At 37.2% G+C, this 16,777-nt stretch overlaps 1 protein-coding gene across 3 annotated transcripts in view; it reads left to right on the top strand.

Moving 5' to 3' along the window:
* The window catches only part of FRMD3 (FERM domain containing 3), a 268,015-nt gene extending 252,505 nt beyond the window's left edge, over positions 1 to 15,510 (top strand). For all 3 annotated transcript variants that reach the window (XM_025049729.1, XM_025049730.1, XM_006916100.3), the window contains one exon: positions 11,846 to 15,510. In XM_025049729.1, coding sequence (XP_024905497.1) covers positions 11,846 to 12,444 — 599 coding nt within the window. In that variant the 3' untranslated portion in view covers positions 12,445 to 15,510. The remainder of the gene's footprint in view (positions 1 to 11,845) is intronic.
* Positions 15,511 to 16,777: the final 1,267 nt, after the last annotated feature.

The following is a 16,777-nucleotide window of genomic DNA, read 5'->3' on the forward strand; positions in this document are numbered from 1 at the left end:
TCCAGCTGCTGAGTTGACAGAGGCCCTTACATGGGCAAGGGCTGAAGCAGGAGGTCTGAGGACATGCTGTTGGCAATAGTCTAAATGAGAAAGGATAGTAGTTTGGCCCCAGGTGCTAGCAGTGGAGGTGCTAAGAAATTGTCTGATTCTGGATATATTTTGCAAGTAGAGACATTGCTGACGGGTCCAATGTGGGTGTGAATAGAGGAAAGTCAAATGTTTTTGGTTTGAGCAACTGGAAGAATGGAGATGACAACGAAATACTGCAGTCTGGAAACGAGATTTCCCATACCCTCTTGTTATAGGAAAGACATACGGGAAGCAGAGGCAGAGGGAGAAAGGGTGACATATGAGAAAAAGGAGACTTCAGGAGGCAAGGCCACGTATGGGAGGAAATGGTGTTAGAACAAGGAGCATGGGAGGTGTGTGTGACCACAGGAGCAAAGAAAATAGCCAAAGGTGATGAGAGTTATATGCTTTATGAAAGAGGTGAATAAAATTAACCTTCTTGGAATATGGGATACCAGATATGTAAAGATGCATTCCAAAAAGTCCTAACTCTTGTCATCTTTCCCTGTAATGCACATATTTTCTCTCTTCAGGTTTCATAGAATATTATTGGGTAGTAGAAAATTGATGACTTGCATTCACTATTTTTTTTTTTTTACTAAGGTGACATTCACATAACATAAAATGAACTACGTTAAAGTGAAAAATTCAGTGGCATTTAGTATATTCACAATGTTTTGCATCTAATACCTCTAGTTTCAAAACATTTTCGTCATCCCGAAAGCAAACTCCCTCCCTCTTAAACAGTCACTCCCCATTTCTCTCTTCTGTCAGCCCCTGGCGCCTACCAGGATGCTTTGTCTCTGTGGATTTACCTATTCTGGGTATTTCATGTAAATGGAAACATGTTAAATGACTTTTGTGTCTGTCTTCTTTCACTTAGCATATGTTTTTTGAGATCCATCCATGTTGTAGTATGTGCCAGTAATTCATTGCTTTTTACGGCTGAAAAAATATTCCATTGTATAGATATACCACATTTTATTTATCCATTGATGGACATTTGGGTTGTTCCCACCTTTTGACCAGTGGAGTAGTGTTGCTCTGAGCACTGTAAGTATTTGTTTGAGTCCCTGTTTTCAGTTCTTTAGAGTACATACTTGGGAGCGGAACTGTTGTATCGTGGTAATTCTGGTTGGCTTTTTGAGGAACTGCCAAAATGTTTTCCACAACAGCTGAACCATTTTAAATTCCCATCAGCTATGTACAAGGGTTCCAGTTTCTCCATATCCTTACGAAGACTTATTATTTTCAGGTTTAAAAAAATTATTGCCACCACAGTGGGTGTGAAATGCTATCTTTTTTATGGCTTTAATTTGTATTTCCCTAATGACTAATGATGTTGAGCATCCTTTCATGTGCTTGTTGGCCCTTTGTACATGGCTTTTATGTTTTATGTCTTTCATCTAGACTGCTAAGTGCTATCATACCAGAGCTATCGGGAAATATCTGTTAATTTTTGAAAAATAAAGCCAGCAATTCACTCCTATATATCTCCCCCCGCCCCAGTTTTATTGAGATATAATTGACATACATCACTATATAAGTTTTAGGTGTACAGGATAATGGTTTGGCTTACATATACTGTGGAATGATTACTGCAGTACCTTTAGTTAGCTAGCATCCATTATCTCACTTAGATTTAATAAAAAGAATAAGCAAAAAAAAAATGTATTTTCTTCCTTGTGACCAGAACTTAGGATTTACTTCAACTTTCATGTGTCGTACAGCAGAGTTAGCTACAGTCATGTCGTACTTGTTTATCATGTAACTGAAAGTTTGTACCTTTTAACCCTTTTCCTCTAATTCCTCCTCCCCACAATCCCCACCTCTAGTAACTACAAATCCGATTTCTTTTTCTGAGTTTGCTGTTTTCTTTTTTTTAATTAGATTCCACATATGAGATCATATATATATATATTTTTAATTTGTCTTTCTCTGATTTATTTCACTTAGCGTCAAGGTCCATCCATGTCATTGTAAATGGCAGGATTTTCTCATTTTCTATGGTGAATAGTATTCGTGTGTGTATGTGTGTGTGTGTGTACATACCACAATTTCTTTATTCATTTATCTGTCAGTGGACACTTAGTTTGTTTCCATGCCTTGGTTATTATAAATAGTGATGCTCTGAACATTGGGGTGCAGATATCTTTTCAAGTTAGTGTTTTCATTTCCTTTGGATATATTTCCAGAAGCGGAATTGATGGGTCATATGGTAGTTCTATGTTTTTAATTTTTTGAGGATTCTCCATACTGTTTTTCATAGTTGCTGTGTCATTTTACAGTCTTACCAACAGTGTACAAGAGTTCCCTTTTCTCCATATTCTTGCCAGCATGTTATCTCTTGTCTTTTTGATGAGGGCCATCTTAACAGGCATGAGGTGATATTTCATTCTGGTTTTGATTTGCATTTCTCTAATGACTGGTAATGTTGAGCATCAGTGTACCTGTTGGCCATTACTATATCTTCTTTGGAAAAAATGTCTATTTAGGTCTTTTGCCAACTTTTAAATTGGATTTATTTTTCGTTATTGAGCTCTATGAGTTCGTCATATATTTAGGATATTAACCCATTATTAGATATATGGTTTGCCAATATTTTTTCCCATCCTGTAGGTTGTATTTTCACTCTGTCGATTCTTTTGCTGTGAACAAGCTTTTTAGTTTGATGCAGTCCTGCTTGTTTTTTATTTTGTTGCTTGTATTTTATGTGTCATATCCGGAAACTATTGCCAAGACCCACGTCAAGAAGCTTTTTTCCTACGTTTTCTTCTAGGAGTTTCATGGTTTCAGGGATTACATTTAAGTCTTTAATTCACTTCAAATTAGTTTTTGTGAGTGGTGTAATATTGGGGTCTAGTTTCATTCTTCTACATGTGACTATCCAGATTTCTCAGCACCATTTATTGAAGTGACTGTCTTTGAGTATTCTTGGCTCTTGTCAAATATTAGTTGACCATATGCTTGGGTTTATTTCTGGGCTCTCTATTCTGTTCCATTGATCTACTTATCTGTTTATACTGTTTTGATTACTATAGTTTTATAATAATATAATTTGAAACCAGGAACTGTGATGCCTCCCACTTTCTTCTTCTTTCTCTGGATGCTTTTGCTGTTCAGGGTCTTTTGTGGTTTCATATAAATTTTAGGATTATTTCTTCTACTTCTGTAAAAAATGCCATTGGAATCTTAAAAGAGATTGCATTGAATATATAGATGGCTTTTGGTAGTATTGACATAATAACAATATTAATTCTTCCAATGTATAAACACAGGCTACTTTTCCCTTTATTTGTGTTGTCTTCAATTTCTTTTGTAGTAGTTTTCAGAGATCTCTAACCTCTGTGGTTAAGTTTATTTCTAAGTATTTTACTGTTTTTGATGCTATTGAAAATAAGATTGTTTTCTTTCTTTTTCAGATAATTTGTCATTAGAATATAGAAACACTACTGATTTTTGTATGTCAATTTCATATCCTGCAACTGTACTGAATTTGTTGATTAGATCTAACAGTCTCGGTGGAGTCTTTAGGATTTTCTATGCAGGCACACCTTGGAGATATTGCAGGTTCAGTTCCAGACCACTGCAATAAAGTGAGTCACATGAATTTTTTGTTTTCCCAGTGCATATAAAGATTATGTTTACACTGTACTGTAGTCTGTTAAAGTAGGAAATAGCATTATATCTAAAATAAAATGTACATACCTTAACTAAAAAATACTTCATTGCCATCATCTGAGCCTTCAATGAGTAGTAATCTTTATGCTGGTGGAGGGTCTTGCCTTGATGTTGATGAGAATGCACTATCTGTGAAGTGTGACAAAAGAAAGTGCAATAAAACAAGGTATACCTGTATATAAAAATCATCTGCAAATAGAGACAATTTTGCTTTTTTCTTTCCAATTCAGATGCCTTTTATTTCTTTTTCTTGTCCAATTGCTCTGGCAAGGACTTCCAATAATATGTTGAATAGGAGTGGTGAGAGTGAGCGCCCTTGTCTTGTTCCTGAATTTAGAGGAAAAGCTTTCAACCTTTCACTATTGAGTGTAATGTTAGGGATGGGATTATCATATATAGTCTTTATTATGCTGAGGTACATTGTTTCTATACCTAATTTGTTAAGAGTTTAGATCACAGATGTTGAATTTTGTCAAATGTTTTTTCTGCATCTATTGAGATGATCATATGACTTTTTCCTTTGATTCTATTAATGAGATGTATGACATTGATTTATTTGTGAATGTTGAACCGTCCTTGCTTCGCAGGTATAAATCCCACTTGATCATGGTGAATGATTATTTTTATGTGCTGCTGAATTTGGTTTGCTAGTATTTTAATAATTTTTGCATTTATATTCATCCTGGATATTGATCTGTAATTTTATTTTCTGGTAGTGTCCTTTTCTAGTTTTGGTATCAAGGTAATGCTGGCCTCATAAAATGATTTTGGGAGTGTTCTCTCATCTTTGATCTTTTGGAATAATTTTAGAAAGATTGATATTAATTCATCTTTAAATGTTTGGTAAAATTCTCCAGGGAAGCAATATGGTCCTGGGCTATCCTTCATTGGAAGATCTTTGATGATTCAATCTTCCTACTAGTAATTGGCCTACTCAGATTCACAATAGCCTCTTGTGACTCTTTGTATTTCTACGGTATCAATTGTAATATTTCATTTTTCATTTATGATTTGGGTTCTCTCTCTTATTTGATTAGAACTAAATATTAATTTTTTAAATTGTTTTCCTGTCCTCTATTTCATTCTGCTCTCATTTTTATTATTTCCTTCCTTCTGCTACTTTTGGGCTCAATTTGTTTATCTTTTTCTAGTTCCTTAAGGCATAGAGTTAGGTTTTTTATTTGGGATCTTTTTTGTTTCTTAATATAGGTGTTTATTACTATCAGCGTCCTTCTTAGAACTGCTTTTGCTGTATCCCATAAATTTTGGAATAGCGTTTCTAATTTCATTTGTCTCAAGATAATTTTTATTTACCCTTTAAGTTCTTCTTTGATCCATTGGTTGTTCAGGAGAGTGTTGTCTAATTTCCATGTATCATGAACTTTCCAGTTTTCCTCATTGATTTCAATCTTCTTAAATTTGCTAAGACTTGTTCCGTGGCCTAGCTTAGAATATGTTCTACATGCACTTGAGAAGAATGTGTATTCTGCTGTTGTCAGATAAAATGTTTTGCAAATGTCTGTTTTCTTTTTCTTGGGAAAAATGCTTTTTAAAAAAACATTCATAAGTAATGATTCCTTTCATTGTTATTAATAAGCTGGAAGACTCATCCACCTGAACTCTTCTTTGTGTGTGTGCTTGGCTAGAGGAAAATCTCAGTGTCATCTATATCTGACAAGTCTGCTGCATTATATGGTTTTAAAATACGGGCACATAAATATTTATAATTGTTATATATTCTTGATGTATGGACCCCTTTATCATTATATAATAACTTTATCTCTTTTTTACCACTTTTAAAGTCATTTTGTCTGATATAAGTATAGCTACCTCTGCTTTTTTGGTTATCATTTGCTTGAGATATCTTCTTCCATCCCTTCACTGTGTGTCTATAGGGCTAAAGTGATATACAACATATCATTGGATCTCATTTTTTTATACATTCAGCCACTTTATCCATTCTATGTCTTTTGGTTGGAGAATTTAATCTGTTTGCATTTAAAGTAATTATTTACTTACTGTTGCCATTTTGGGGGCTGTTTTGTAGCTCCATTGTTCCTATTTCTTATTCTGCTGTCTTTCATGTGTGTTTTGTGGTATCCATGAGCTTCGACTTCTTTATTATGTTTGTGTAATTACTACAGGTTTTCCCCTTGTGGTTACCACAGGGTGTACATAAAATATCTTAAAATTATAGTGCCTCATTTTAAGTTAATAGCAATTTTGACACAGTTCCTAAGCTTTTCACTTTTAGGTTACTGGTGTTACCATTTACATATTTTTTTATATTGTGTAAATGACTGGATAATTTCCAGTGTCCTATCTTCCAGGTTGCTGATTCTTCTGCATGGTTGAGCCTACTTTTTGAAGCTCTCCATTTAATTCTTCTGTTCAGTTATAGTATTTTTCACCTCTAGGTTTTTTTAAAAATGATTTTTATTTCTTTATTGAATGTCTTGTTTCATCCATTCACTGTTTTCCTAATTTCTTTTAGTTGCTTGTGTTCTTGCAGCTCACTAAGCTTCTTTAAGAGGATTATTGTGAATTATTTGTCTGACAGTTCATAGATCTCCATTTCTTTAGGGTCAGTTATTAGTGATTTATTAATTTCCTTTATTATTTACCTGATTTTTCATGATCTTTGAATCCTTATGTTGATATCTGTACATGTGAGTTAGTAGTCTTCTCTTTCTGACTGTAGATTTGCTTTGGCAGAGACAGTTCTTCACCAGTCAGCTCGACTGAGGTTTCTGAATGTGTGTGCTGGTAAGGTCCTTGGGCAGGTGGGGTCTGCTGTTGGAGTCTATTTTGGGGTGAAGCAACAGTTCAAGCTCTGAGGTCATGGATGTGGGGTATGTGCCACTGGCTGAGAACAGCTAGACAAGACTGCTGGCTTGGTTACCTGCCCAACTGAGGCTGTAGGATGGGTTCCGTGTTTGCCTGTATTCCCTGGTCAGGCTTATTAGACAGTCAGGACTGGATACTGGACCCAGCAGTAGGTGGAGCTATAAATTAGCTTCTCTGCCCTGTCGAAGCAGCATGATGCGACAGCTCATTGTTTGAGTACTAGAATCAGGTAAGAGTGTGCACCGGCTATCCTGGTCAAGTGAGGCAACGGTTTTGCTCTGCAGATAGGGAAAGCCACGGGTTGGGCTGCCAGCTTCCATTGTGCTCTGGCAAGGTTCCCTGGTTGTTAGGCAGGCTGAAGGCCATGTTCAGCAATGAGTGAGACTATGAAAGAGTTTCCCTGTTTAGGTGCAGTGGGAGAAGCAGCTTCGAGGCCACTCAGGCTCTTCATTTGTGGTCTTCACTTCTCAAGCTGACCTGTGCCCCAAGTTCCCTGACTGAACAGGGCTACTTACTTTGCTCTGGGGATGATCAGCTCTGCTTGATCACCTCTCAGCTTGAGCATTGCTGGGCAACAGTTTCCAGGTATTCCGGGGAGCACGGTTGTCACCCCTGGACTATTTTCCCACCAGAGGAACTGTAGGCTCAGGAGAGACCTCTCTGTGTGGTGCCACACTGGCCTAGGGGTTGTGCAATGCAGTCAGCATGTAGCCATTCATGTTAGCCTTCTAATGCAGTCAGCCTTGGTCTTTGTGGTGCGGGGGGTGCCACCTCCTGTGTTCTAGGGTTCTCCCAGGGTGTCCTGTCCATGAATTGTTGTTACCTGTTGTTCTCGTAAGAGGGAATGAAGTCATGAATGACCTATATCTCCATGTTGGTGACTTCACTTTCTGAACATCTTGGAGAAATCCTGAAATGTATTCATTCAAAAACTGGTTTACAATTACCTCATGTACACGGTTTCCAATTTGGTATTATAGAACCATCCTGGAAAACACTTCTTTGATCCTTAATTTCCCAATAAGTACCCAAGACTCAAAATTAGGAGAGCTGACCTGCAGCCTGACAGTATGTAACTGGATTTCCCATCTGTAAAATGAGGGGTTGAGACATACCTTTTGTCCCATCAACTTTAATAATACTCGGGCTAATACTAGTCAAGATGGTGGAGTAGGTAATCACTGTGCTTGCCTCCTCTCACAACCACATCAGAATTACAACCAAATTACAGAACAACCATCATTGAGAATCACCTGAAGTCTAGCTGAACAGAAGTCCTACAACTGAAGACACACAGAAGTGAGACTGGTAGGGGCGGAGACATGAACAGGCTGATCACAGAGGGATATATCTCAGCTGTGAAGGCCACTCCAGAGAAGTGAAGGGTCTCAGCCCCATACCAAACTCCCAAGCCCAGGGTTCCAGTGCTGGAAAGAGGAGTCCCCACATCTGGCTGTGAAAATCAGTGGAGATTGTGGCTGAGACAACGGTAGCTGGACTTCCTCTTAAAGGGCCCAAGCACAGACTTACTTGCTGACAGACTCACTTGCTCTGAGCTCCAGCACTGGGGCAGCTGCTTGAAAAGTGCCAGGGGCATATGAGAAAGAACTGAGTTGTCTGGCTTCAGGGCGAGGGCTGGAGGGGCAGCTTTCTCTAAGTGTTGGCAGAATCCATTGTTCCTTTGTTGAGCCCTCTCCACTCCCTACGTGCAGATGCAGGTGGCCACCATATCTGGGTCTCCATCAGCCTGGTTAACACCACTTGTTCTACCCTGGTGAGTCCTGGAAACCCACCCACCCAAGCCATTTCCAGTGGCTTTTCCATATAAACGGCCTATCTTGGCTCAGGCTGTGGACTTTCCTAAATCTCTCAGAGGTTCACAAAACTTAAACAAGCAACATCTGGCCTTGGCATTCCCTGTACCTCTTGCTGAGCAGCCTTAAGCCCAATGCTAGCAGCAGCCAGCCATGGATTGTGGCTTGGCTTCTTGAGGCACATCCAAGCCCAGCATGAGTGATGGCCACCTATAGATTGCCAGGTAGGCCCAGACAGGGCACAGGCTGTAGCTGAACTTAGTCTTTGGTGGGGCCCCTCACAGGAAGCCCTGGCCTGCACATCTGAGGACAACATACCCAAAAGGCAGACAGTAGAGCTCTGCCAAAGCAAATCCTGCTTCGTAGTGTTAGCTCCTGCAGAAGAGTTTCTCCAGTGTAGTCACCAGCTAGTCCTTACAACCATTCAACCCGAGGGTCAATCCCTCCCATTAACATGCAAACAGCAACCAAGGCTCAACTACAATAGGAGGGACCATACAAGGGATACTACTGGAGCACCCAGGTCAGGTGACCAGGGAGATTGTACCACTGAGCCCCACAGGACACCTACTACATAAGGCCTCTCTACTAAGACCAGGAGACATAACAGCTCTACCTGATACATAGATACAAACACAGGGAGGCAGCCAAAATGGTAAGACAAAGAAATACATCCCAAATGAAAGAACAGAACAAAGCTCCAGTAAAAGAACTAAACAAAATGGAGACAAGCAATCTAGCAGATGCAGTTCAAAACACTGGTTATAAGGATGCTCAATGAACTTAGGGGCAGAGTAGATGAACTAGTGGGAACTTTTACAAAGAGATAGGAAACATAAAAATGGAGATAGAAAACAAAAAAGAACCAGTCAGAAATGAAAAATACCTTAGAAGGAATTAAGAGGAGATTAGATGAAGCAGAAGAGTGAATCAGCAATTCATAAAGAGGTTATTTTAAGGGGCCTCTGGGATAACATCAAACATACCAACACTCACATTATATGGATATCCGAAGGAGAAGAGAGAGTACAAGGAATTGAAAACCTATTCCAAGAAATAAGACTGAAAACTTCCCTATCCTGGTGAAAAAATAGACATACAAGCCCAGGAAGCACGGAGTCCCAAACAAGATGAACCCAAGGAGGCCCACACCAAGACACATCATAATTAAAATGCCAAAGATTAAAGACAATCTTAAAAGCAGCAAGAGAAAAGCAATTAGTTACCTACAAGTGAGTACCCATAAGACTGTTGGCTGATTCCTCAACAGAAACTTTACAGGCCAGAAGGGATTGGCATGAAATATTCAGTGATGCAAAAAGCAGGGACTTACAACCAAGATTTCTCTATCCAGCAGAGTTATCATTTAGAATCAGACAGATAAAGAGCTTCCTATATAAGAAAAAGCTAAAGGAGTTCATCTCCACCAAGCCAGTATTACAGGAAAATGTTGGAGGGACTTCTTTAAGAAGAAAAAAGAAAGACAAAAAATATGAATAAAGTGGCACTAACTACATATCTACCAACAATAACTTTAAATGTAAATGGATTAAATGTTCCCATCAAAAGATAGGGTGGCTGAATTGATAAAAAAAACAAGACTCTTACATATGCTGCCTCAAAGAGACTCACTTCAGATCAAAAAAACAAAGGGATAGAAAAAGATATTTTATGAAAATGGAAACAAAAAACCTGGGGCAGCCATACTTAGATAAAATAGACTTTAAAACAAAGACTATAATAAGAGACAAAGAAGGACCCAGTTATCCCACTTCTAGGTATAAATCTGAAGAAACTCAAAACACTACTTTGAAGGGACATGTGAATCCATATGTTCATTGTAGCATTATTTACAATAGTCAAGATATGGAATGCTACCTGGGTGTCCATCAATAGAAGAATGTATAGATAAGAGGTAGTACATACATACAATGGAACATTACACAGCCATAAAAAGAATGAAATCTTACTATCTGCAACAACATGGATGGAACTAGAGGGTATTGTGCTGAGTAGAATAAGACAGAGAAAGACAAATGCCATATAATTTTACTTATATGTGGAATCTAAAATAAAACTCATAGATACAGAGAACATATTGATGGTTGCCAGATGGGCAGGGTTTGGGGTGGGTGGGTGAAAAAGAGGAAGGGATTAAGAAGTACAAGGTGGGTGGGTGAAAAAGGGGAAGGGATTAAGAAGTACAAATTGGTAGTTACAAAATAGTTATGGGGATGTAAAGTATAGCATAGGGAATATAGTCAATGATATTGTAATGACTATGGTTAGATTTATCAGGGTGATCAATCTAAGTAATATAAATGTCCAATCACTATGTCGTACACCTGAAACTAATATTGTATGCCAACTGTAATTTTAAAAGTTATTAAAGACTTGAAAATCTGAAAAAAAAAATCAAAAAAGGAGGGAAGTAAAGGGGAATAAGAGGTTGAAATTTCCAGGTATAAAACAAATAAGTCATAGGGATATGATGTACAGCATAGGGAATATAGTCAATAATATTGTAATAGCATTGTATGGTGTCAAATGGTTGTTGGACATATCCTGGTGATCACATCATTGGGTATATAAATGTTGAATAACTATAGTAAATACCTGAAACTAATACAATATTGTATATAAGCTATATTTTAATAACAAAAATCTTTAAAAAAGAATACTCATACCTTCTGATTAAGCAGTTTTCCTTTTGAGCATCTATCTATGGAAAATGAACTAAAAAACAAGAGAGGGAAAAAGGCTTTCTATGTAAAGTTGTCACTTACAGAAATTTTTTTTTTTTTAACAATTGTGAAGTGATCTAAATGTTTGCCAATGGTAACTAATTCTGTATTACTAGGAAATTTGGCAACCATTATAAATACTAATGAGAGTTTATGTTGACACAGAAAATGCCTAAGTTAAAATGTTAAAGGAGCAAGATGCAAGTTTGTGCACATATTTGCAATTACATAAAACCAGAAGCCACAAAATTTTGCCTAGAATGAAGACTAGAAAACAATATATGACATAAAGTGATTATCATTAGATAGTAGATTCTATAATTTTACAGTACTTGAGTGTTGACTTCTAAAAGACTTTCAGAATTATAACATAATAGTGATCTATTGTCATTTTATTCTTGCTAATGGCCAAAGCTGAAGATTTGCAGATCTTAATTGTACACATATGTTGTAAATATTGCCACCCATTTAAGGTGTGTGGGTTATTTTGTGTTTAGCATATTGACCTTAGAACTTATGATATAGAGTCTGTTAAGAAAATGACTTAAAAGTCAGGATTCCACAGAACAATTCCACATAATCCTTGAATTCCACTTTTTTTTTTCCTTCCTGGTTTGTTTTCATTTACAGATCTTTGTAGACAAGACAAACCTAAAATTTAAAATTAAGAAAAAAAATGTCTCTTTACAGGTATTCCATTGCCCAAAGAAGATGACATTTCTGCCCCCTTGATCTCCAGCTCACCAGTGAAGGAAGTGCGGGAGCATGAAGACCCCCCAAGCGAAGAGGAAGATAAAATAAAAGAAGAACCTTTAACTATCTCTGAACTGGCGTACAACCCAAGTGCCAGCCTGCTCCCCACCCCAGTTGACGATGATGAGATTGACATGCTCTTTGACTGTCCATCTAGGCTTGAGTTGGAAAGAGAAGACACAGATTCATTTGAAGAACTGGAAGCAGATGAAAATGCCTTTTTGATGGCCGAAGAAGAGGAGCTGAAGGAGGCTCACCGAGCTTTGTCCTGGAGCTATGACATTCTGAGCAGCCATATTCGGGTGAACCCACTGGTCAAGAGTTTTTCCAGGCTCCTTGTGGTGGGCCTGGGGCTGCTGCTCTTTGTATTTCCCCTCCTCCTCCTCCTTTTGGAGTCAGGTATTGATCTCTCCTTCTTATGTGAAATCCGACAGACGCCAGAGTTTGAGCAGTTTCACTATCAATATTACTGTCCTCTCAAGGAGTGGGTGGCTGGCAAAGTAACTCTCATTCTCTACATGCTGGGTTGCTCGTAAAGTTCATATCTCATATGACTAAGGGCTATATTCAATACAAGGTTTTTTTTTTTGTTTGTTTTTTGTTTGTTTTTTCAGCAAATGCCTGGTTCTGAATAGTCATGGGGCCATCAATAGTGTATCTTACTCAAGACTGATTGTTCAAACCTTTAAGTTAGCTTTCCATAATTCACTGTACTTAAATAAGTTTAAATCAAATAATTTTAGTTATAGGTCAGGAAGATGGCCTTTAAGTAACCAAAAATGTTTATTTTTTATTATATCAGAGATATACTCTTTATTATATCATAATACCTAATACCTTGAGCTGAATTTGATTTCCCTTTTTTTAATTAGCACCATTACAATCTATAAAGTTCAGAATTTTAGTAAAAATCTGAGAAAGTTTTTGAATATAATCCTTAGTGAAAATAATGTCCTCTAACCAATGCCTATACAACTAAATTTATGCTGGGTTTTCGTTTTTGTTTTTTTAAAAATATTTTTATGTGTTCAAAATATTTTGGTAAGTTTTTAGCAAAAAAAAAAAGCCTCCTGGAGTTATTTAAGTGTACAGATTGTAAGATGAATGCACAAAAGGTATGTCGGTAATTTTTTAATGTTTTGGCACTGGTTTGTTTTTAAAAATGTTTTGGTTATGTTACCTGCATATGAGATAGACAATAGATAGAAAGACACTGTAGTAAATAAGCTCCTAAAACAGATAATGAAACTAGAGGATGTAGAAACTGACCATCAAGTGGACACAGGGTGGTCCATTTTTCAAAGTATTTGGACAAAATGACTTGTTACTTTCGTTTGCATTCTGTCCACATATTTTGGCTGGGGAAGCAGAACATTTTTAAAAGAATGTGAAACTTTAAAGGAAAAAAGTTAAAAGATATGCCAGTTAATTGCATGTTATTGTACATTAACCCAAGAGTGGAAGCAGATGGGAACTGAACAAATGGCAAGTAGCAAAAAGAATTTTGGTGAGGCTGGTAGGTAAGTGGTGAGAGGCAAATGATGTATTTTATGGAAGTTATGATGGTGCAAGGTATTGGATGATGTAAAGAACAGTGCAGCACTTGCTGTCCAAGTTGACATGAATATATTTAAGTGGTTCTAAATAAAAGTGGAAAAATTTTAAGTCACACTTTTGGTCCCTCATGGCATTCACAGATTCTGTGGAAGAAACTTCAAAAGAAGTGTGTGTATGAGAGAGGAAGAAAGAGGAAGTCAGGGAGAGAATGGATTTTGGCTTTTTGATAATGCTGATGATCTTTTGTGATGGTCATTATACTCCTTCCTTTCCTCGTTTTCTTTAAGATCTTAACTCAATTCACAATTGGGGCTCACATTAAGAAAGTGGAGGAGAATCATTAGATGATATACCGTTTCAGCTTGGGTGAAGCAGTGAAATGACTCAGTAGAGGGGACAAATGTTCTAGTACATTCCTTCATATCATTAAATCTATGACAGAAAGGAAAGAGTATGGAGTTTTGACATGGAGCACTGGGATTTCTCCATGGATTGAAAATGTTCATTGCCTTCATTAAGAAGAGATTGGGCTGCCTGTAATCTGTAACTCTAAAAGACACTGTAGCTCTGTCGTTAGCAGAATTTCCAAATCGACCATTCCAGCCCTACTTATTCATGGGGCTCTGAGTGCTTTATTAAATATTTAATTTTGAAAATAAGTTTTAAAAGTCAGTGCATGAAGACTTCAGTTGAGCAAACTGTAATATACATTTATAGCTATTAGTGCTATTAAGTTTGTAGGTGTTCTTTTTCACATGCTTTTAGTGATTTATTTTACTTTTTAATAAAGAATGTTTAATACCTGAAATTTGATAATATACAAATATACTTTCTAGAGCTTATTTTGGAAGTTTGCATATGGCCAGCCTTGAAATTGAAGTTCTTTTTTCCTTTTTATTATGTGACTTCAAAGTCATACTTTCTGATATAAGGGCCCTCCAGTGTAGTCTCTGATAGTGTTCCAATTATGCTACATATAATTTTCTTTGAAGTTCTAACCATGACAAATCATCTAGCCCTCATCCTTTAAAAATATTAAATAATATTTCTAAATTATGGGAGTAATATATTGCCCATCATAAAACATTTGAAAAATACTGACAGGATAAGTATCACACATAGTCCAACCATGCAGATTTATATTAAGTAGTAACAAATATGTTATTTTTAACATTTCCAGCTAACTTCTCTTGGGCAAAAACTTCACTGTTGAATAGAAATGTTTTTAAGTGAAGGAGTTGACAGGAGAGGGTCTGCTGAATTTAAACAACAGCCACCAAAAGTGGGATCCTGAAATGCCATTTTGTCGGGATAGAATCAGAGCCTTTTTAGAAATACCACTTAAGTTTGAAGAAGACAGTTACCAGTTGCCTGAGTCAAAGGAGGAAAAGACTGCTTCCAGGGTGGAGGGTATGTAATATAGTGAGATACAGAGGTCAAAGCAAGTGTGTGAGTATATGTATATTCCATATTATTGGTATACATGTGTTTATATATGAATCTGTATATATGTGTGTATTTGTATACACACAACTGATATGCCCTTCATACACAGTTGTGTTTACTTTTCCCCAATTGAAGAATTTGTGACATGTTATTCTTTTCCCCTCAGATATCATGGTGGATATAACGCAGTCTCAAAAGTTCCAATTTTCCATGAAAACCACTGTGTGTACATTTGTGGTTTTATATACATACATATATGGCAAATACATATACACACACAATCTTGTCTTTAGTGCTAATGCAAGTTGGATCATAAAAAAAAGTAGGTAAAGTACCGTGTTTGTGTCTCTGCTTGGAACATACTGTAAAATGTTATGTATTTGAATATATTTTGTGGCTTGTCTAATATTTATAAAATCAACTCTGGGAAGAATTCACAATGAATTGATTTCATTGAAATACTAGAGATATGGGGCCATGTTACCTATGATTGGAGCCTTATCTTTGTATAGTGAAATTTGCATTTCTATGTCAACAGATTGTTTTATATGTTAATATGGTGGCAGGAATCCCTAATAAAAGTACTCTGGGGAAAAATGTTTCTGCAATCATTTAGTTTTATTCAAAGCAAAGTTGTATAAATAGCCTTTTGGAAATTACGGAAAGGTGTCATCTAGGACTATGAAATGTGATCACCCTTGACTGGTGATAGTATGAAAAAAAAAATCACTGGTGATTGATAGGAGTAATCTTTTGCAGAAGTCACCCAGGCTAAGAGCGGGAATACTGAGTGTACTAGAAATGTACCCAAACATGAGATACATCTTTGGTCTATTTCAATGGCACTTAGGGAAATAAAAAGCATAGAATAAAAGTGTTCTGCATGACAGGTAGGAGGAAGGATTTCAGAGTGCTAGAAATTAGTGTGTCATTGCTTCTGGTCAGAAAAGAGTGCCTTCCTGTGCTAGAAAAAGGTACCTCAGACTCAACTCTGTAACACTTGCCATTAAACTTCTCCTGCCTGTTCATAGGCCCTGAAAGCATCTTACTATTCTACTCTGATCTTCCCCTCCATACAGCATGGCCCTTTGCTTTGTCACAAAACTAACAACTCCACACCTGACAGTTAAATCAGAAGGTGTTACTCTGAATGAAGCAAAAGGGGCTCTCTTTACTAAAAAAACACCGTATGTGTCCAGTCAAATTGTACCCCAGCTGTAGTGGGCTCTTAAGCCTGTCAAGTTCTTTTTTATAGTTTTATCAAGACACAATTGACGTAATACTGTATTACTTTTAAGTGTGCAACATAATGATTTGATGTGTATATATATATACTGCAAACTGATTACTACAGTGTTTAGCAAAACCCAACACTTCAGTCACATTTTTTTTTTTGTGATGAGAACTTTTAAGACCTCTCAGCAACTTTCAGATATACGATACAATGTTCCTAACTACAATCACACTGCTTATACATGACATCCCCAGAAATTATCTTACAATTGAAAGTTTGTTCCTTTTGACCACCTTCATCCATTTCACCCACTGTGGAGGTGTGGGGGGTGTGAAAAGTCTGTCAAGTTCTTACTCAGCAGTCCTCAGAGGTCCAGGCTCTAGAGTACAGGCAAGAAAAGGAATCCAGTGGTTAGTATTTAGGCATGAGGTGACATGGAGCTACAGTCCCAACTCCAGCAGTTCTAGCCAGCACCTTTGTTTGGGTTAGTATCTGCAGACTGTAAGGCTCACACAAAATGGCCCTTGGCCACTTACTAGGTGGCCCAGGCTCTTGCCCAAACCTTGCTCAGCCAAGTAGCAGAGTGATCTCTTACCTATACTCCAGCTCGGAAGGAAAGTACTAGGGAGAAG

This window comes from Pteropus alecto, unplaced genomic scaffold, assembly GCF_000325575.1.
Source record: "Pteropus alecto unplaced genomic scaffold, ASM32557v1 scaffold206, whole genome shotgun sequence".
Lineage (NCBI taxonomy): Eukaryota > Metazoa > Chordata > Mammalia > Chiroptera > Pteropodidae > Pteropus > Pteropus alecto.